Below are 22046 nucleotides of genomic sequence, written 5' to 3'. Positions count from 1 at the left end.
AGCTGAAGAGCTGAGGGACAGCGCCCAGGCCCAGAGTTCAGGCCCCACGACCAACAACAACAACAGCAAAAAAAAAAAAAAAAAAAGAGAAGGAGCTGCCACAAAAGCCAAGAATAAAGCATGGCAACAGAGGGCCTCCTGCATAAATAACTTGTGCCTACCTCTGTGCCCAGATAGGATCCCTTCCCCTGGCTTTCCTTCCCTTTCCCCCACACTGTCCAGGGGAAATGCCCTTAACCAAGCCCCCAGGCCCACTTTCTGCTGTGACAACCTGACTATGCGGAGAAAGAACCTAGTGACTTGCACTCTCTTCCCAGTCTGCCACCCCTGCATGGCCGGGGCTGCCCCCACAGTGCTAGGAAGAAGCAGTAGGGAGACTTGGGGGGAGCTTGCACCTCAGGGGTCTCGCTAGCTGCAGTGCTCTCCTCTTTTTTCCTCTCTTCTTCTTCTTGTTCTAGCTCCTTGATGCTCTCTTCCAACACATTGGGCCAGAAATCTCCTTCAAAATATGGCAGTTCCTTGGCACTTGTAAGCCTGTCTTCATTTGCCTGCTTGAGTATGTCCTGGGAGAAAGCAAAGCACCGAGGTGAGATAAGTATCCACAGGTTCCTGGAGATCTTACCCACGGGCCACCAGCTCTAGTGCACGCACTGATGGTGCTGCTCCAATCGATGGCATAAATGCTTCTCGATTTTCTTTTTTCTGCAGAGCTTAAGACCAAACTTAGGGCCTTGTACTGTCTGCACAAGTACTAAATCCCCAACCCTTCCATTTTCACTCTAGGTTTAGGCTTCTGCCTAAACTTAAGCCACTTTCAGCTTTTTGAGTCTCACAGACTTTTCTGCTAAGGCTGGCTTCAAAATGTGGTCCTCAGATCTCAGCCTTTTGAGTAGCTAGGATTACAGGTGTGAGCCACCAGCCCAGCGGTTTTTGATTTCTAATCCCTGTAGATGAATCTAATTATAAAGCATGTGACAGCAAGAGAAAAACACACAGATGTCTACTTAGCTGCAAAAAGCCATGCTCCTTTAGTATGGAGTACCTTGTAGTCATGAATGATCCGCTCTGCAAATGCTTTGTCCAGCATCTTCTTGTACCACTCCTGTAGTCGTTTTGGTTTTGGGATTTTTTGATCAGGGGGGTGACAGTGGAAGATGTAGTCGTCTCCTTCACTTGGGGGACAGGCCCATATGTGCCCTGTTACATACCTACAGGACAAGTCAGAAGTATCAGTGAATTGTGCTTTACTTTCAAGGAATTACAGCTGAAGAACAGGACCCAAACACAGGACAGAAATATGAGGAAAAAAGAAAACAAGGGTTTCAAACCAGTAGAGTGTGTGTGTGTGTGTGGGGGGGGGGCCTGGGGCTTGAACTCAGGGCCTGGGCGCTGTCCCTCAGCTCTTCAGCTCAAGGTGAGCACTCTACCACTTGAGCCACAGCACCACTTCCGGGTTTCTGGTGGGTTTTATTGGAGATCACAATCTCACAGACTTGCCTGCCCGGGCTGGCATTGAACCGTGATTCTCAGATCTCAGCCTCCTGAGTAGGTAGGATTACAGGTGTGAGCCACTGACGCTCAGCTCAACATAATCTTTTATTGCTTTTAACTTTAACCCTGGCAACTAGCTGAAGTATTTTGCTCGCAAAAGTGCACACACAACTGGGAAGTTGGCTCAGTGGTAGAGTGCTTGCCTTGTATGCACGAGGCCTTGGGTTTGATTCCTCAGCACCACATAAACAGAAAAAAGCTGAAATGGTGCTGTGGCTCAAGTGGTAGGGAGTCTTGAGCTGAAGAGCTGAGGGACAGTGCCCAGGCTCAGAGTTCAGGCCCCATGACTGAAAAAAGGAAAAATTAGCCGGGCACTGGTGGCTCAGGCCTGTAATCCTAGCTACTTAGGAGTCTGAGATCTGAAGATCACGGTTCAAAGCCAGCCCAGGCAGGAAAGTCTGTGAGACTCTTATCTCTAATAAACCACTAGAAAACTGAAGTGGCACTGTGGCTCAAGTGGTAGAACATTTGCCTTGAGCTGAAGAGCACAGGGACAGTGCCCAAGCCCAGAGTTCAAGCCCCACAACTGACAAAAAAAAAAAAGTGCACACAGGTTGGGGTTGACATCAGAGATGACCCCTGACCTCATCAAAGAGCCTGTGAGCTAACCCACCGGCTCATTAGGGCAACACAAGGAAGTGCTGTCTAAGTGAAGTGCTGAACTTCTTCCTGATTTCCTCCTGTACACTGGAAAAACAGTTCCGATGACTATCTCTCTTTTGAGGGTTAACAAGAAATCTCATTCACTCTGTTCAAGACACTTTGATCAAATATAACACATTTTCATGTTTGAGAAAGGAATGCAACTCATTTGCAGCTTATACTGTATCTTCCCAGGACTGGGCATAAGTTGGTCTGTATTTGGAGAGGGTCTCTCAGGGAATGTCTGATCTTTATGTTAGAAATAAAAATACATAAAACTTCAAATGAAGGGCTGGGAATGTGGCTTAGTGGTAGAGTGTTTGCCTAGCATGCATGAAGCCCAGGGTTTGATTTCTCAGTATCACATAAACAAAAAAAGCTGGAAGTAGCACTGTGGCTCAAGTGATAGAGTGTTAGGGGACAGTGTCCAGGCTCTGAGTTCAAGCCCTAGTACTGGCAAAAACCAAAACCAAAACTGAAACCAAAACCAACCAACTAACTTAAAACCAAAACCAAACCCAACAAAATCCTTTAAGTGAAAAGACTACCACACACACACACACACACACACACACACACACACAGACACACAGACACACACAGACACACACAGACACACAGATACACACACACCACCCCTTATTCCATAAAATAAACAGAGAAAAAGATAGTATAACTTACCCCAATTTCTTCACATATTCCAGGTATCCAATAAGGATCTCATGGTAAACGGCTGTCCGGAGGCAACGTGGCCGGAAGAAATGAATACTGTCCAGATAAGATATGTACACACGCCTGTAGGTGGGGTGGAGGTATCACTTTTAATACACAGTATCTTTCAAACTTGAAACCAAATACCAGCATCCAAACAGCCACCAGAAATAAGTTTTGATAATGGTTACAGTGGCCACCCAACAGGAAGTGATAAAACCCCAATCACAGTCCCATCCACCAACCAAGTTAACAGCAATCATTTTGTTGGCCACAGAATGGCCCAACACACTCCTAAGATAGCCAAAGGAAGGCTCAGGGAAAATGGGAGAAAGGTCACTTCCAGGAACCTTTCACCTCTATTTTGGATGGAACCTGAACAGGGTAGAAATATTACTTGAACAAGTACATCCAGCTGTCCCACCCCCATGTCTGTTCCCTATAGTAATCTGCTTTGATAACACAAAGCAAGACTAAAAAGCCACATATACTCAGAGCAGAAATGTGTCATCAAGACCCTTCATCTAAGCTGGGTGCTGGTGGCTTACACCTGTAATCCTAGCAACTCAGGAGGCTGAGATCTGAGGATTGCAGTTCAAAGCCAGCCCGGGCAATGAACTTCTGTGAACTCTTATCTCCAATTTACCACCAGAAAACTACAAGTGGTGCTGTGGCTCAAGTGGTAGAGTGCTCTCGTTGAGCTGAAGAGCTGAGGGACAGGGCTCAAGCTCAGAGTTCAAGCCCCACAACTGACAAAAAAAAAAAAAAAAAGACCCTTCATTTCCCATTCAGTCAATGGTAAACAAAGTTAAGTTGGTTTGGTTAGTTAATTGTGGCTTACTTTAATCTAGGAATGAAGAATGAAGTATACAGTTCCTCTAAAATTCCTAAGCTTTGGTCTGTTCATTCCCAAGAAACTGAATGACATGCACTCAGAAGAGTGATAGACTACTACCTTGTATTTGGTGGGGGACAATCAGAGCCATATTCCTGCACGTGCATTCCAAAAAAGCACACATCCACTCCATCAATTTCCTCAAAAGCAAAAAGTGCTTTGGTTCGATATGGGAAAGATTCCGACATTTCCCCTGAATCCACAAACCTGAAATGAAATGCAGAGAAAGGGTTGAAATGTCATTGTTTAAAGGTATAGAATAACTACAGCTCAGTCACCTCTCGGGATGATGACCAGAGTGCAGACTCAGAGCTGTGCTCCAGTTCTTCCTTATTCTCAGACCTGGGAATCATACATTCAGGCTGGCTGCATGTGCTAACTGCCATGAAGCCTACTTAGCCCTGCAGGGATGGGTACGGGGGATTGTTCCCCCTGCATTCTAGGAAGAGAGCACACAAACCGTGACTTCATCCCAGGCTTGACCTCCACAGTCTTGTCTGAGCTGGCGACTACTCTGACAAAAACTTCTCCAGCTTCAGGATGATTCTGACGTCGCAAAAACTTGTTCACTCGGTCTTCCAAGTGGTTTCCTAATCGCGTGGTCTGTAGTCCTAGGAAGTCCGGAAGTTAGGGAGAAGGCTTAGAAAGGGATGCTGGCACAGTGCCTTTTTCAAGAGCTATTTATGAAAGAAAGTGGACTATGGGATCCTGGACACTTTGCCTCTGAGAACAAAATGTCTGCCCAGATTTACCTTTCTTCTTATTTTTTATTTTGTTGTGTGTGTGGTCTTGAGGCTTGAACTCAGGGCCTTGTGCTCATGGCTGGCACTCACTCTACCACCTGACCCATGCCTCTAGTTCCCTTCCTGTGTTTTTCCCAGATCTGACAATCTTGTAAGACTAGGCCAGAGGAAAGCAGGCTGTGCCCTCCTCCTCCCTGCCTTTTGCTTTTGACCCCAGGACCTGGCAGGCTGGGAAGCAGCCTTTAAAAGAAGAAGTCTTCTTTGTTCTATAGGGCTGGGAAGGTGGCTCAGTGGTAGAATGCTTGCTTCGCATGCATGAGGCCTTGGGTTTGATTCTTCAGCACCACCCAGGCCCAGAGTTCAAGCCCCACCACTGGGGAAAAAAAACAAAACACTTGTTCTAGCTCTGCTTGGCTAAGTAAAAGCCTCTATGGGGCAGGCCAGTTTCCCAACTGTCTCCCACAAATGTCACTGGCTTCCCATTACAGAACTTTACTTTAGAAGCTGTAACAGTAACAGGTCATGGTACACCCTTTGGGAGACAGCTTAAGTGCAATTCACAACAGAGTCACCTCCTAGCACTGACTAGCCTAAAACAGCAAAGAACATTCCAGGGCCAACAAATCAAGCACCAGCTTAAAAACTACTTGTGGCTTTTGTTTTGTTTTTGGTTTTTTGGTCATGGGGCTTGAACTCTGGGCCTGGGTGATGCCCCTCAGCTCTTCAGCTCAGGGCATGTGCTCTATCACTTGAGCCGCAGAGCCACTTCCGGTTTTCTGAGTAGTTTATTGGAGATAAGAGTCTCACAGCCTTTCCTGCCCTGGCTGGCTTTGAGCTACTATCCTCAGATCTCAGCCTCCTGAGTAGCTAGGATGGCAGGCGTGAGCCCCGCTACTTGTGGCTTTATGAGCACACCAGTCACCTGGAGAGAGGCCAAAAAGACTAAGGATCAGTCTCAGCCAGTTTCAGATGGCTTGTCCTGGGCTGGCTGCTCAACTCTTCCTACCTATCTAGGGACAGCCCTAGGTAACCATGACAAGTGTTAACAGAGGGTTAACACGTTAGTCACAGCCTGGTGCAGGTGGCTCACGCCTGTCATCCTAGCTACTCAGGAGGCTGAGATCTGAGGATCGCAGTTCAAAGCCAGCCAGGGCAGGAAAGCCCATGAGACTCTCATCTCCAATTAACTACCAGGTCAGAACCCAGGCCCAGAGTTTGAGCCCCACGAACAACAAAACACCCCCCCCCAAAAAAAAAAGTTAGCCTCAGTACAGAGAACTCCTATACAAGGGAAAGACTAGATGGATTTTTTTTTGGGGGGGGGGAGATGTGTATGTGTATATGAGAGAGAGAGATAGGGTTTGAACTCTGTCACATGTTTGCTAGACTGTGGCTCTACCATTTGAGCCATGCCTCAAATCCTGTTTTTGCTGTTTATTTATTTTTTTTGGTCCAGTCATGGGGCCTGAACTCTGGGCCTGGGCGCTGTCCCTCAGCTCTTCAGCTCAAGGCTAGCGCTCTACCACTTGAGCCACAGCGCCACTTCCGGCTTTTTTTCTTTTTGCTTATGTGGTGCTGAGGAATCGAACCCAGGGCCTCTGGCATGCAAGGCATGCGCTCTACCACTGAGCCACCTTCCCAGCCCTCTGCTGTTTATTTTTGAGATAGGGTCTCACTTCCCACTTCAGTGTGCATATCTGAGTCAGCATTTGCCTATTTTAGGCTTTCCGTCATTTCTTAGACTGATGTCATGTGTCATGATGTACAGATTCTCTGGCTGTGGGAAGAAGTCTCACATGCTTTTCTGCCCAGGACAGCCTAGAACATCGATCCTCCCAATCCCAACTCACATAGGTTTGAGATGACAAGATAAGCACTACTGAAACCAGCAAAAGGTTTGAAGGGATCTCTTGAACTTTTCTGCCCAGGTTATCCTGGAACCATTCCCTGGATCTCAGCCTCCTAAGTAACTTAGATTACATATGTAAGGCATCAGTGCTTGGAGTGAGATGGAATTTTTTTTGGCTGGTCATGGGGCTTGAATTCTGAGCCAGGGCGCTGTCCTTTAGCTTTTCAGCTCAAGGCTAGCGCACTACCACTTGAACCACAGCACTACTTCTAGCTTTTTCTGCTTATGTGGTGCTGAGGAATCAAACCCAGGGCCTCATGCATGCAAGACAAGTGCTCTACCACTGAGCCACCTTCCCAGCCCGAGATGGAATTTTTTAATGGCCTCAAACACAGTAATGAAATTTTGAATAGACTTTAAAAGTAGTTTTCTTCTTTATTCACTTTAAATTTTTTTCTACCTTAATGAGAAATATAAGAAGTAAATTTGGCTGGGAATGTGGCTTAATGGAAGAGTGCTTGCCTAGCATGCATGAAGCCCTGGGTTCGATTCCTCAACCACACATAAACAGAAAAAGCCAGAAGTGGCACTGTGGCTCAAGTGGTAGAGTGCCATCCTTGAGGAAAAGAAGCTCAGGGACAGTGCCCAGGCCCTGAGTTCAAGCCCCATGACTGGAGGGGGGGAAAAAAAAGGTAAATTTATTTGGGATTTTAGAAGACTCCTAATTCCTTTAAACAAGTCTAAATTTCATTTTTCTGTAAGAAACATACTAATCATGGTGCTTTCCTGGGGGTACGTATTCCATTAATAAAGGAGATTTAAAAAGAAAAAATATAAAAAACAACCTATAAAAAAATGATGTGTAAGCGTATCAAAATAAGGTGATGGACACCCACATGTCCCAGGCTAGGTAACCATTTCGAGAAGCACAGATGTGGATGCACAGGGTCTCATTGGGGCACACATCACCTCTGTGCTGAAACCCCTGAAGAAAGTTCCCTTTAAGAAGTGGTTTCCAAGCCTGGCAGTGGTGGCTTACATCTGTAATCTTAGCTAAACAGGAGGCTGAGATCTGAAGATAACGGTTCCAAACCATCCTGGGCAAAAAAAATTTCATGTAGCTCTTATCTCTAATAAACTACTTAGAAAAAGCTGGAAGTGGTACTATGGCTCAACCTTGAGCAAAAGAAGCTCAGGGACAGTGCCTAGGTCCTGAGTTCAAGCCCCAGGACTAGCAAAAAAAATAAACAATAAAAGTGGTTTCCAATTCAGATCCATGGCAGTCCTCCTGGGGTCCTGAAGCCACAATACTTTCATCTGTGTGGGGCTTGACTTCCTTACAGTTTACCTTCAAAGCTTTCATTCAAAATACGGAATGATCATACAAGCTGGCTTTCATGTAAGGATCCAAATGATTAACACGAAAGAAAACAACTTATAGGTGAAAGCCTTTGATAACTAAGCTCAAACCACATGTTGAGAAGTACCAAAAGAAGACAGAAAAATCTATACAAGTTTTAAGATGCACAGTCCAAGAAACAGAAAGCTTCTATAAACTTACTCTTAGCACTAAATTTGTTTTCTTTTCGAGGTCTGCCAGTTTTCTTCAAGCAGTTGTCACACACAAAGCTGCAAAACAAATAATGGGTGTGATCAGATTATATACTCCACAGTGTCTGCTGCCACACCAATGCCACATTAAAATATTTCACTGGCAGTTAAATTACATTATTGTAAAAAGAGTGAAAAGCCAGACAGCTTTGATCCTGTAATTTCTTTTTTCTTTGTTTGTTTTTTTTTGGTCAGTCATGGGGCCTGTACACTGGGCCTGGGCGCTGTCCCTCAGCTCTTCAGCTCAAGGCTAGCGCTCTACCACTTGAGCCACAGCGCCACTTCCCGCTTTTTTCTTTTTGCTTATGTGGTGCTGAGGAATCGAACCCAGGGCCTCTGGCATGCAAGGCATGCGCTCTACCACTGAGCCACCTTCCCAGCCCCAGATCCTGCAATTTCTAAAGCAAGCAAACACTTAAGACTTAAATTTAGAACCAACTGCCATCTTCCTTAATTGCTGAATTCTTTTTTTTTTTGGTCAGTCATGGGGCCTGTACACTGGGCCTGGGCGCTGTCCCTCAGCTCTTCAGCTCAAGGCTAGTGCTCTACCACTAGAGCCACAGTGCCACTTCCAGCTTTTTTTTTTTCTGCTTGTGTGGTGCTGAGGAATCAAACCCACGGCCTCATGCATGCAAGGCAAACACTCTACCACTGAGCCACTTTCCCAGTCCTAATTGCTGAATTCTTGCTGACAACAATGAACAAGACACAGCCACCATCGACACCTTGTCTGTGGTTCTGTGCTGAACAGCTCTCCTTTCCCCTGGGATCCCAGGAAAGTTACTCACCCTGAAGGCCAAATGATGTCATAGTGTAAAACACAAATCTGATGCATCTTCCGACCACACTCCTTACAATCCACAAAACTGGAAGACAAAAAGTGCAGTCTTACACAGGGTCACACAGCTGCAAGTCTATGCAAGAACTTGAATATTCTCTGGGTCACTTTTTCTTTGGGGGTTAGTTGGAGATAAGAGGCTCAGAGACTTTTCTGCCTGGGATGGCTTTGAATTGCAATCCTCAAATGTCAGCCTCCTGAGTAGGTATGGTTACAGGCTCGAGCCACCAGCACCCAGCTCTGGGTCACTCTTGACTACCTCTGACATTTACTATTTCTCTACAAAAAGAGGTCAAGACAATTTTCTATAGAAAGAAATATCGATTTTCCTTTCTGTTTTTTTGGAGACAGGGTCTTGTTATGTAGCCCAGGCTGGCCTTGAACTTGTTATCCTACTGCTACAGCTTCCCAAGTGCTGAGGTTACACGCATGTACCACCAAGCACAGCCAGTAGTTCTCTTTATTTGTACAATTGCTTAATCCTCTCCCACCCCCTAATCTCTCTTACAACCAGTAGCAAAAGTTTACTTTTGGTGCCACTCCAGGGGCTGGTGTTGTCCCTAAGCCTTATCTATTTGCTCAAGGCTGGTGGTCTACCACTTGAACCACAGGTCCATTTCCGGCTTTCTGGAGATAAGAGTCCCATGGACTTTGCTGCCCAGGCTGGCTTTTAACTATGATCCCCAGATCTCAGCTTCCTTAGTAGCTAGTATTACAGGCATAAGCCACCTGTACCCTGCTATCATAGCAATTTTTAAAGTTTCACAGCCAGGAACCAGAGGCTTAGTCCTGTAATTCTAGCTACCCAGGAAGCTAAGATCTGAGAGGCTGTGAGACTCTTTTTGTCTGTTGTGGGGTTTGAACTCTGGGCTTGGGCACTATCCCTCAGCTCTTTAGCTCAAGGCAAGCACGCTACCTCTTGAGCCACAGCGCCACTTCCGGTTTTCTAGTGGTTTATTGGAGATAAGAGTCTCATGGACTTTCCTGCCTGGGCTGGCTTTGAACCGTGATCCTCAGATCTCAGCCTCCTGAGTAGCTAGGATTACAGGTACGAGCCATTGGCACCCGGCCGTGAGACTCTTATCTCCAATAAACCACCAGAAAACTGGAAGTGGCACTGCAGCTCAAGTGGTAGAGCGCTAGCCTTGAGCTGAAGAGCTGAGGGACATCGCCCAGGCCCAGAGTTCAAGCCTCATGACTGACCAAAAAAAAAAAAAAAAAAAGGCTGGAAGTGGAGCTGTGCCTTGAGTAGAAGAACATCAGCCTTGAGCACAAAAGATAAAGGACAGCTCCTAGGCCTTAGATTCAAGCTCCAGGACAGCCACAGCCATACACACACACACAATTTACTCATAGCTGGTGCTAGTGGCACATGCCTGTAATCCTAGCTACTCAGAAGGCTAAAATCTGAGGATCATGGTTCAGTGCCAGATTGGCCCTAAAAGACTCTTGTTCAGGGCAGTGCCTGGGCCATGAGTTCAAACCCGGACTGGCGCCCCAAAAAAAGCAAATAAAAAATTACTATAATGAAGGTATATTTCACAGTCCAGGAATTCTGACCTTACTACACATTCTTTTTTTTTGGGTCCGGTCGTGGGGCCTGAACTCTGCGCCTGGGCGCTGTCCCTCAGCTCTTCAGCTCAAGGCTAGCGCTCTACCACTTGTGCCACAGTGCCACTTCCGGCTTTTTTCTTATGTGGTGCTGAGGAATTGAACCCAGGGCCTCAAGCATGCAAGGCAAGCGCTCTACCACTGAGCCACCTTCCCAGCCCCCTTACTACACATTCTTAAGTCCCATACTTTCTCTAGGTGATTTCACACAGAGTGACTCAGGAGACACAGAACAATTCCTTCTGTGTTATAACCACGTGCTCTTATCTCTCAATTATTTTTAGGAAACAGACATAAAGCTGACAGGTAATGACAGCCCCATCAGGCCTGAGACACAGGAAACAAATGCCTGATCCAAGTCACAGAAGGTGGATGGCATATTTGAATACAGTGGTGCAGCAGGAAAGGGCCTATACACTCCCACAGAACCATTCTCTATACTGCTCTGTACAGCACAACAGCCCACAACTGGGTTCCATGCCCCCAGGAGCTGCCAGAGACCCCCACCAGGTCAAGAAACTAAAAGTCAAACTTTCAACACGTTTGGCTCACTGACTTACCCCCACTGTAACATCTTGGGGAGGTTTAGGGCACCAGAAAATATTGTGGCTCAAAGTCTTCTGTCATATGACCCAAGCTCTTGCTAGTAATTACTGTCTAGTAGGACTATACACGCTGTCCAAGCCTACAGTCACGACGTTCCTTAACCCAACTGCTGTCTTGGTTCACGTGGAAGGAAGAGAAGACACCCAACACTGAATATCATGTGTTCTTTCATTCCTTTGTGTCTAGAATGTTGTCTTTCTCCCTAGTAACTGCTTCTAAAGGAGTGTCACCTTTTCCAGGAAGCGGGTGGTGATACTGCTTGCCTGTGCTAGGGACCTTCATCTCTAGACCCTCATCTCTAGAACCACTCGTGCTGTGCTTCCTGTTGTCCGCGCTGATTCATCTGTCACTCCTATCAGACCAAAGGAACCTCTTTATTCTACTGCTTGGCATTCAATATGTGAATATATTTGAAACTGAAAAGTGAACATAAGACACTAACAAGCCATGCAAGGGAAGAAGATAATGTAAAAAGAGGTGGAAAATCCAGAACAATCCTCAGGTTTTTTTTGTTTTGTTTTTTTTGTCGGTCGTGGGGCTTGAACTCTGGGCCTGGGCGCTGTCCCTCAGCTCTTCAGCTCAAGGCGAGCACTCTACCACTTGACCTACAGCGCCACTTCCAGTTTTCTGGTGGTTTATTGGAGATAAGAGTCTCATGGTCTCTCCTGCCCGGGCTGGCTTTGAACTGTGATCCTCAGATCTCAGCCTCCTGAGTAGCTAGGATTACAGGCATGAGCCACCGGCGCCTGGCTAATCCTCAGGTTTATTAAAGGTGCAGGTGGGTGCTTGGGAACGTCTCCATAAGGGCTAACATTTCACAAGTTGCTTAACGTAATCATGCACCTGGACTCCAGCAGTAGTGAAGACAAAACTAGGCTTCCAAATATAGCCTGTGGGGATACAGTCTTTTCTACAGCACTTGACCTCTGCAGAGCAAGGAAGCTGGATGTCAAGGGCGGGCAGGGCCTCCTTCTAAGCCTTGGGCGTACCTCAAATGTCTCAATCCATATTTCCCGGACAGCCACTATAGCTGGAGCCTGTACTCACTAAGCAGCAGCCCCAGACAGATGTCTATTTTCAGAGCAGAAAACAGTGGGTTTCACTAGGCCCTAGTCTTTGCAGAAGCTAAAACTTTGGAAGTGTTTTCTTTCTGACACACCCCGTGAAAGGACATCAGCTGTAGAGAAGCCAGAAGTTCTAGAGAGGTTCAATGAAACCAAGTCGCCCATGTAAGCTTCCCACTGCTAAAATAACTGGACAATACGGAACAGAGATACCTACATGTGAACTTAAAACAATCTATAAGACAACTTCACAAAGGAGATCCCTCAGGGTAATGTACTGTTACTGAATTCTCCTACAATCCCCGCATAAGGAGTAACTTTCCTGATCTGAAACCAAAATTAAAAGAATATATATATACTCACGGTTCAGGGTCTAAGGTGTCATTTTTCTTCTTTTCAAATTGATCCTTGGAAATTGTCCTTTTTTTAATTAAAAAGAAAGGCAAATATAATCAGCTAAAATTTATTTGTTGAGTATAAATGGCTTGTTGGAATATTCTTTTTTTTTTTTTTGTCGGTCGTGGGGCTTGAACTCTGGGCCTGGGCGCTGTCCCTCAGCTCTTCAGCTCAAGGCGAGCACTCTACCACTTGACCTACAGCGCCACTTCCAGTTTTCTGGTGGTTTATTGGAGATAAGAGTCTCATGGTCTCTCCTGCCCGGGCTGGCTTTGAACCGCGATCCTCAGATCTCAGCCTCCTGAGTAGCTAGGATTACAGGCGTGAGCCACCAGCGCCTGGCTTGTTGGAGTATTCTATAACTAGTTCTTTAGATAAATTATGATCAGCTGCAATCTAAAATATATCTATTTAAAATATATGTAAATGACAATGAATGTGTAATTCTACAGAAAGCACTACCAGTTATCACTCAATATATACTATTAGTTTATTACCCACATATTTTCTTTCTTAGAAAACATCCAACTGCTACCAGCTTTACCAGCTTTAATTAAGACTAGTCTATGCTAGCAAACTTGTTGAGATTCAATCATGTTCATTTTCACTTAAGTCTATATATAATGACTGATGACAGATACTGGCAAAACCACAATTAAGTTACAATATTTCACAGTATAGCAAGGTTCAACATATACTTAAGGATACTGTCCAAATGCTGAAAGGGCTGGGCTTTTAGGTTTATGTACTGTCTTTTTGTTATGACAGGTGTACATACGAATTATTTCTGATTTATAGAATTACAGAATTTAAAAAATCTTAACTGATACACAAACACATTAAAAGTTAATAAATTAATGGGGCAGGGAAATCATATTCAGTATATGTACATTTTGTATCATGCTTAAATCAGGTTAGTATTTTTATCTCATCAAACATTCACCATTTCCTTGGGGTGAAAACTTTTTTAAAAAGTTTCAGAATGTGGGCTTTTTTTTTAAGGAAATTTTTTTCTGGCCTTTTGAAGAATGTATGTAAATGATAACTATAGCCACACCACAACTTTTGCTCCTGTCTAATCATAACCTAGTACCTACTGGTTAACACTCCCCACTCCTTCCCTGTACAATCTAGTTATTAATCACTTTTTTCTTTGGGGGGGGGTGCCAGTCCTGGGGCTTGAACTCTGGGCCTAGGTGCTGTCCCTGAGCTTCTCTTGCTCAAGGTGAGAGCTCTACCACTTAAGCCACAGCGCCATTTTTGGCTTTTTTGAGTTTATTGGCAATAAGAGTCCCACAGACTTTCCAGCCTGGGTTGGCTTTGAACCATGATCCTCAAATCTCAGCCTCCTGAATACCTAGAGTTACAGGTGTGAGCCACCAGTACCTGACTTTTATCGTATTATTAAACCAAGGAATAGAGATAACAAGAGAACTAAAAATAAATGGAACAAGCAGAACTTTAGTCTGTGGTATGAATAATGGCAACTGAATGATAGCAGAAGTGCGCATAATGCTGACACCTCTGGGCCGGAGTCTTCCTGCCTTTGGGGCACAGCAACTTGTGGCCAGAAGCAATGGAGACTGGAGAAAACAGTCTGGAGAAAAGAGAGACCCACAAAACCCCGGAAGGCTGAGGCAGATGTGGGCCGGTGGGCTTCTTGGGTTTTTAAACATATAGATGAGTCAACCATTTGTGGTTTTCCTATTTCTTGCTATGTTCTCTGGGATTCTACTGTCACAGGTAACTAACTGTAAGAGGCTAAGCATTGGGGAGAAAAGGTTAACTCAGTGCAGGATGAATTAAATCCATGCCTCTCCTACCTTGATTCAAGTAAGCAACAGTCCAAATATTTGTACTTTAGGTCAGAAAACAGGGACAGTGAATCCTGGAATCATACTACCCTGCATTAGCTTAGCCACTTAAAGGGATGGAGGTTTACAGTGGAGAAAAACTCCAAAATAAAGGATAGGGTATGAATACAAAACTCATTTTTAACTACTGCCATTTCTGAGTAGTTGTCAGGTGTGAAGGGAAAAGTTTCGGTTTTCTGCTGTGTGAGAAAGCACTGTGTGATGGGCTCACATGCGGCAGCGCAGGCTCCCCTGAAACTCACCGTCCTCTTGCCTCACCTTCCTGAGATGGAAGGCGAAAGAAATCTTTTTCTTTTCTTTAAACATTTGTTTTCATTGTTAACATAAAGGTGCTGTACAAAGGAGTTACAGTTATGTAAGTCACACAGAGTCCATTTCTTTTTGGACAATGTCACTCCTTCCCTCGCACTAATCTCTTCTGGTTGACGGTGCTGGTCGTTTGAAGCCTGGACCATGTGCTTGCTAGACAGGTTCCCTAGCAATTGAGCTATATCCCATCCCCTTCACTATTTTATTTATTTATATATATGTCTTTTTCTTTTTTCATACTGGGGATCAAACCCAGGACACTGTACCTGCAAGGTAAGCACTTTGGGAACAAGGTGTTGCATTTATGCTCAGACCAGACTGAACCAAGACTTTTCTATTTATAATTTCCAATTCTCCAATGGAGTGACCTGTGTTAATCTTCCCAATTTTTTTTTTTGGGGTCCGGTCGTGGGGACTAAACTCTGGGTCTGGGCACTGTCCCTCAGCTCTTCTGCTCAAGGCTAGTGCTTTATCACTTGAGCCACAGCGCCACTTCTGACTTTTTTTTTCTGCTCATGTGGTGCTGAGGAATCGAACCCAGGGCCTCATGCATGCAAGGCAAGCGCTCTACCACTGAGCCACCTTCCCAGCCCACTCTTCCCAATTTTTTGATGGTTGAGAGCAATGAGGCCTTGTAAACTTTTTTCCTTTTGCCCAGGCTGGTCTAAGACCACTATCTTCCCAATATTAGCCTACCAAGTAGCTAAGCGACTACAGTGAATAGTTAAAATGCAATTTTTTAAAAAGACAGGAAATGTGGAGACAGAGCACTGAATAGAGTGGAGGTTGAATGGGGAAGAATGCAGAGGTGGCAGGGCTGTTTGGCTAAGGCACCTCTATCTTTGAGGATGTCTATACACATACCCCACATTTATATTAAATGTGCTGATAGTTAATGTAAAAAACACTACATGAAAGTCACAGTGCTCTATTGGTTTACCCTTTAGTCATGGACAAGAGGGAAATACGACAAGATGGTACTTACGTCTGTGGTTGTGAAGGGTCGTCACCCAGGGTCACATTCTCGCCCTGGATCTCTGTGAAACACTTCTCACAGAAATGATACCTGTCAGCAAGAAGGCCATACTTGGGTGAACTGGTCCATCATAACACACAGCCACCCAAGCAACGAAGCCACCAATCAGAGCAGGGCAGAGCACCACGACGAAGGGGGGGCGTTGTTGGTTGATTGATGGGTCAGTGAGGACAATGAAAGGAACAGGAAGCAGGTAGGGAAGGGGAGGATTAGAGAACAGGGAGGGGAACAAATAGCACAGACACAGAGGTAAGACGCACACACCAGACAACACAGAGCAGAAAGCCAAGGCAAAGCATCGATTAGCATTCGGTCATCATCACTAACAATGACAGGCTTGGTCCAACTCCAAGATGCGAATGTTCTCAAGGAGTTGTTAATACTACGATTGCATAGAGCCTAAATTTAGGAATCTCAATTTTGTTATAAAGTCAAATATAACGCCAGTGTTTGAGAAGGAAATTTTAACTTTGAACGAAACAGTCTGACAAAAAGCCTTTAAAAAGCAATTTAAACTGCAATAGCTTTATTTTTCAGAATGGAAATTTATGCTTCACAGCAATTCAGAGATGCTATTTCAGTATTAAGCCAGATCTTTAAATGTGATAATGCTGAGTACTCAGAACTGGTTTTAATTTTTTCCTGTTATTTTTATCATGATAATCACTCAGTTAATTGTGTTACAATACAAATGAAACCAAATCCACATTCTAGACAAACACTTAACAGAAATGCAGTCAGGGTCAGAGACTTTCCAGCCATTTATTAATAAAAAAATTATAGAGAAAAATTGATATACTGTAAAAGCAATATTGTATAAATAATACAATATATGCAAATCCATGAAAATCTAAAGGAGTGTTAAAATTAACTTCTAAGCTTTGATTTGAATTTTGGTACTGGAACCAATCATTAATCTTGTTTTTTTGGTTTTTGTTTTTGTTTTTTTTGGCCAGTCCTAGGGCTTGAACTCAGGGTCTGGGCACTGTCCCTGAGCTTTTTTGCCCAAGGCTAGCACTCTGCCACATGAGCCACAGCGCCACTTCTGGCTTTTTCTATTATATGGTACTGAGGAATTGAACCCAGGGCTTCATGCATGTGAGGCAAGCACTCTACCACTAAGCCACATTCCAGCCCCATTCATCAATTTTGAGATACTTAGTGAATGACTTTTCTGATTTGGTGACAATCCAAGTTAAGTAAATTTAGAGCTGATTTTTAAATGGCACAATCTGCATTTGAGAAATTATCCATCACCCCAATTTCTTACATGATAATAATATAGAGCCTGGGCTCATGCTGTTAAGTAAGAACAGTTAAAATAAAACTATTAAATGTTTGGAAAGGACATGAATGGAAAAAAAATCAACAAAAATGTAGGCAAATGCTGCATAAACAAGATGAGCACACAATACTGCAAACAAGCCAAATGAAGGTGAACTGCACAAGCAAGAAAGAGAAGCGCAAGGAAGCGACGGCAGCACAACAAAATGCGGTTTTAGTGCTCAAAACTATGGCTACAGGATGCTGAGAAGGATTAGTACTGCAGACACCAACAGGATGCAGAGCGCCACACTGAGCCCCGTGCCACCCCAGACCCCCTTGCATGGGCGGGACCACCGCAGAGCGAGCCCCAGTACTACTCTGTACCCTGGCACAGGGTGAACTGTGCAGAAGGAATCCCTGGACAAAGGGTGAGCAGCAGCAGCTGCAGACTCATTCAGTTACTTGCTCACTGGCTCACTCACTCGCTCGCTCGCTCACTCATTCACTTGCTTGCTTGCTCGCTCACGCACGCACTCACTCAGCTACAGACTGAATCATGGGCTACTAAGTGAAAGCCCCCACACATTTTAGTTTGAATCTTAACATATTGAGCATCTTGTCTGCTAGGTTTCACTAACCAACACACATACAGTAACTTTAAAGCATCAAACTACAGATCATGTACAACACGTCCAGATTAACCAATTTTTCATCTTCAGTTGATAAAAACAGGGCATACTATGAATTCAATCAATAAATTCTACTGAAATTAAAAGCTGACTAGGAACAGATTGACATGGTTTTAAAATATATGTATATTTCTGAATGAACTATACAGCAGTGTTCTGATCATTCGCTATTTTGTAGATATTCTCATGGAACCTTAAATTCATAGACTTCAAAGAATTCCCACATGGAGAAGGGTATGGTCTTCACTGGCAAGAAAAAAAGTATCAAAAGTATAAAATAACTCAGTAGCAACCAGAACAGCATGCAAAAAATAGACATTCTCTCAAAGACAAATATTTCCCTTTTAAAAAGAAAGCTCAGAACTGAGAGCTACTTTATCAATTATACAGCCAAATTCAGCACTGTAGGTCAGCAAGAAAAGGACTGCTGGCCACAATCTGAAATTATATTACCATCACAATCAAAAGTGAGTCTAAATGGTTTTAAAATGCTGGGCAGATGTTTTGCTTTTATTCACACAAGGCATCTGAACATTTGAAAAGTTAGAATCACGAACATCATTTTCCAATAGAGGAAAACAATATAGAACAAAGCATTGATGGCCTAAAAGGCAGCTTCACTCGTGACCAACTCTCCCCTGGAAATCCCTGGGTCAAAAAGTGGGAGGGGTAGAATGTGCATAGACTTTAGCGTTTGTCCCTAAGCACTGCCAGAGGAAGTGGCGCTGTAGCTCAAGTGGTAGAATATGCACAGACTTTAGCGTTTGTCCCTAAGCACTGCCAGAGGAAGTGGCGCTGTAGCTCAAGTGGTAGAGCGCTCGCAAAAAAAAAAAAAAATTACATGTCCAAAGCACTGCCAGAAAAACTAGAGAATCCAGCCTGTTTATTAAGAGGAGGAAAGGACATGGCCCAAGGCCTCATTTCATCATCTCTCAAATGAAGGCAGTATAGATGAAGGTGGTACCATTTATGATCAAAACTCTAACCATGGGTAAAGGACCTTACTGCAACGAACTATTACCTTGGTTCTCCCTAGAAAGCTTAGAAATTCACTTTTCAGCTATAAGAACCTAGATGACATTCTGCCTTATTTGATGAATATGGAATTGCAAATAAGTACTTCACATTATCTGATGATAATGTGCATCTGAATTGCTCAAGCTAGTTCTACATTACTATACAGATTATCTGTAGGAGTAATTTAGTAGATAAAGTTTTCAAATGCAGATTGTTTTCATTACTGTACCAGCTTACATAAACAACTGGGGTATCTACAGATAATCCCTGTTAGAAAAGATGCAGTTACTTCAAACTTTTCAGATTGGAAACAAGTGAATATGTAACACTACACACCACTTTATACTTTAAAATTTCACTTGTTGAAATAGTCTGTAGAATTTTCTAATGTTTTAAGTGCCCAAATAGTTAAAAAAAAAACTATTCATAAGAATACCAGAGTGTGTATAGCCAAAATTGAAAATAAAACTTTAAGCAATTATCATGTTCACACAAAATTGGGCCACTGTTTTCTTTGAATTACATTATGTTGATTTACTCAAGTACAGCATTCTAGAGAACTCAAAGGTATGCTGAATTTTGTGAAAAGTATCCTTTATAGGTTACAACTCCATTTTCCTTTTCACTCAAGAAAAACATATTCCTCGGGTTTAGTAAAAAGTTCTACATAATAAAATTGCACATTTCAGAACTGTAAAGACGTTCAGTGTTTGCACTCAATTGATGACTTCCTCTGAAATGGCAGTAATGCGCCTTTATCCTATCAATTCTATTTAGTTTTAATTGCTGTGAATGTACACAGCCCAGATCTATACAAATCAGCAAAGGCAGGATTCCAAAGACCCAGGAATTGTGAGATCAACAGTGAATGGCCACAAATATTTAATAGAGACAGTGTAAATATTCTGTTGTTTTGTGTGGATCAAAACTGTGCTGGAGGGGCTGGGAAGGTGGCTCAGTGGTAGAGTGCTTGCCTTGCATGCATGAGGCCCTGGGTTCAATTCCTCAGCACCACATAAACAAAAAGAAAAAAGCCAGAAGTGGCGCTGTGGCTCAAGTGGTAGAGCGCTAGCCTTGAGCTGAAGAGCTAAGGGACAGCACCCAGGCCCAGAGTTCAGGTCCCACGACTGGACCCAAAAAAACCCCCAAAAACCAAAAAAACAAAACTGTGCTGGGGGGGCTGGCTCATGGGGCTGGGAAGGTGGCTCAGTGGCAGAGCACTTGCCTTGCATGCATGAAGCCCTGGGTTCGATTCCTCAGCACCACATAAGCAAAAAGCAAAAAGCCAGAAGTGGCACTGTGGCTCAAGTGGCAGAGCACTAGCCTTGAGCTGAAGAGCTGAGGGACAGCGCCCAGACCCAGAGTTCAGGCCCCACGACCGGACACAAAAAAACAAAAAAACAACAACAAAACCTGTGCTGGGTAACACAGTAGTAGAGGCAGCAAATACTATGGTTTTATACATTACATAATGGTCTTCAAAATATATATGGTTATTCCAGCGGACACTGCACAACAATCTGAGGCTATCAGGGAAGAGGCTGTTGTTAATCTGGGTAAGATTAACTTTGATTCACTATGGGATATGCTGAAAGTCACAGGGATAAAAAACCATAAAAGGTGGGCCCAGAACTTCTGGTAATGTGCCGCTGTCACCTACACTTGTTATGGGAGGGATCCCATTGTGAAGGGAATATAATTTTAAACTTTGTCAGGATGGGTTAGGATGTTAACAGTGGCAAAGCACTTGCCTAGCAAGTGCGAAATCTTGGGTTTGGTCCTTGGTACCAAAAAAGAAAGGACAAAAGAAAGAAAGAAACAAACAAAAAAATCCACTTGGGGCTAGGAAGGTGGCTCAGTGGTAGAGTGCTTGCCTACCATTCATGAAGCCCTGGGTTCGATTCCTCATACCAAAAGACAGGAAAAGCTGGAGTGGAGCTGTGGCTCAAGTGATGGAGTGCTAGCGTTGAGCAAAAGAAGCTCAGGGACAGTGTCTAGAACCTGAGTTCAAGCCCCAGGACTGGCCAAAAAAAAAGAAAACCAAACAGCCCACTTGTTTTGAAAAAGGGGATGTTCAAACAGAAATTTAACTGCTTGTTTTCATCAAGGTCGGGAAGGCTATACCAGTAGAGATGCCTCTGAACTGTCCTGGAAACTAGAGGACCAAGGCTTTATCATATTTTCTGGAAACATTTTTGTGTCTACAGTTTCTTTTCTTTTTTTTGGTCGGTTGTGGGGCTTGAACTCTGGGCTTGGGCACTATCCCTCAGCTCTTCAGCTCGAGCCTAGCACTCTACCACTGGAGCCACAGCACCACTTCTGGTTTTCTGGTGGTTTATTGGAGGTGAGAGTTTCACGGACTTTCCTTGCCTGGGCTGGCTTTGAACCGTGATCCTCAGATCTCAGCCTCCTGAGTAGCTAGGATTACAGGCGTGAGCCACCGTCGTCCGGCTCTTTTCTTAATAAGATATTTTTGGGAGTAATTATCAACAAAGATTTTCTTTAAAGATTACAAGAATTTAAAAATTGGAGGAAAAATAATCTCACAACTCCAAACTTGTAAGGCCTATGTATATACATTTGAGTGAATAACAAACGCTCTTATTTTCTAAACTATTAGGATATATGCACCTACTATGACTCTGAACTATTAGGGTATATGCACTTACTGTGATTCTGGACCATATGTATATGCACTAATGTGACTCCGAACTATTAGATATATACACTTACTGTGACTCTGAACTATTAGGTATATGCACTTATGGCCCAAACAAGAGCAAAACAGCCAAGCCATCAAACCAACCTTGCTAGTGATATTTAATATTTGTAGCTTAAGACAAAGAACAGATGCAACCCCCCCTCTTTTTCACATAAAGATTCCAGCTGCCAGTTCACAAAATAGATTTGATGCTATTGAATTCAAATTCATTGCCTGGACTTCAGGGCATGAAGCCCTCGTGCTATGGTAAGGTGTGATCATAGCACAATGGATACAAATGACTTTAATTTTCAAAATAATCCCAAAACTATAAAAATGTAGTTTTTATATATTATTATTACATATATAGGGAACAGACAAGAACAAATTCAACTTTCACTCACCTAAGACAGGAAGATCTATTCTATTCTCTAGTCACCCTCACATTCCAAAAAGATGAGAACTGTTTTTCAAGCAGGCCTACTATTCTCAAAATCCTGAAATAACCATCTTAAACATATTTTTTTTTTGGGGGGGTGAGGGAGGAGGTCTTACTATGTACCCTAGGTTGGCCTCATATTCATAATCCTCCTAAATATTTAGATTATAGGCATGAATCAATAGAAGGGTTATTCTT

The 22046-nt window shown here is 43.7% G+C and overlaps 1 protein-coding gene across 1 annotated transcript in view; it reads right to left on the bottom strand.

The window, feature by feature from the left end:
- Crebbp (CREB binding protein) overlaps positions 1-22046 on the bottom strand; it is a 115382-nt gene that overhangs the window by 7277 nt on the left and 86059 nt on the right. Inside the window, exons 20-28 of the mRNA XM_013011223.1 lie at positions 15686-15766; positions 12485-12541; positions 8791-8868; positions 7953-8020; positions 4260-4410; positions 3860-4006; positions 2875-2988; positions 1043-1208; positions 396-563 (exon numbers count right to left, since the gene is read on the bottom strand). Coding sequence (XP_012866677.1) covers positions 396-563; positions 1043-1208; positions 2875-2988; positions 3860-4006; positions 4260-4410; positions 7953-8020; positions 8791-8868; positions 12485-12541; positions 15686-15766 — 1030 coding nt within the window. The remainder of the gene's footprint in view (positions 1-395; positions 564-1042; positions 1209-2874; positions 2989-3859; positions 4007-4259; positions 4411-7952; positions 8021-8790; positions 8869-12484; positions 12542-15685; positions 15767-22046) is intronic.

The sequence above is a fragment of the Dipodomys ordii genome, unplaced genomic scaffold, assembly GCF_000151885.1.
Source record: "Dipodomys ordii isolate 6190 unplaced genomic scaffold, Dord_2.0 Scaffold14, whole genome shotgun sequence".
Lineage (NCBI taxonomy): Eukaryota > Metazoa > Chordata > Mammalia > Rodentia > Heteromyidae > Dipodomys > Dipodomys ordii.
The sequence above is the reverse complement of the archived record's forward strand: the minus strand, read 5'-3'. Positions and strand labels throughout refer to the sequence as shown.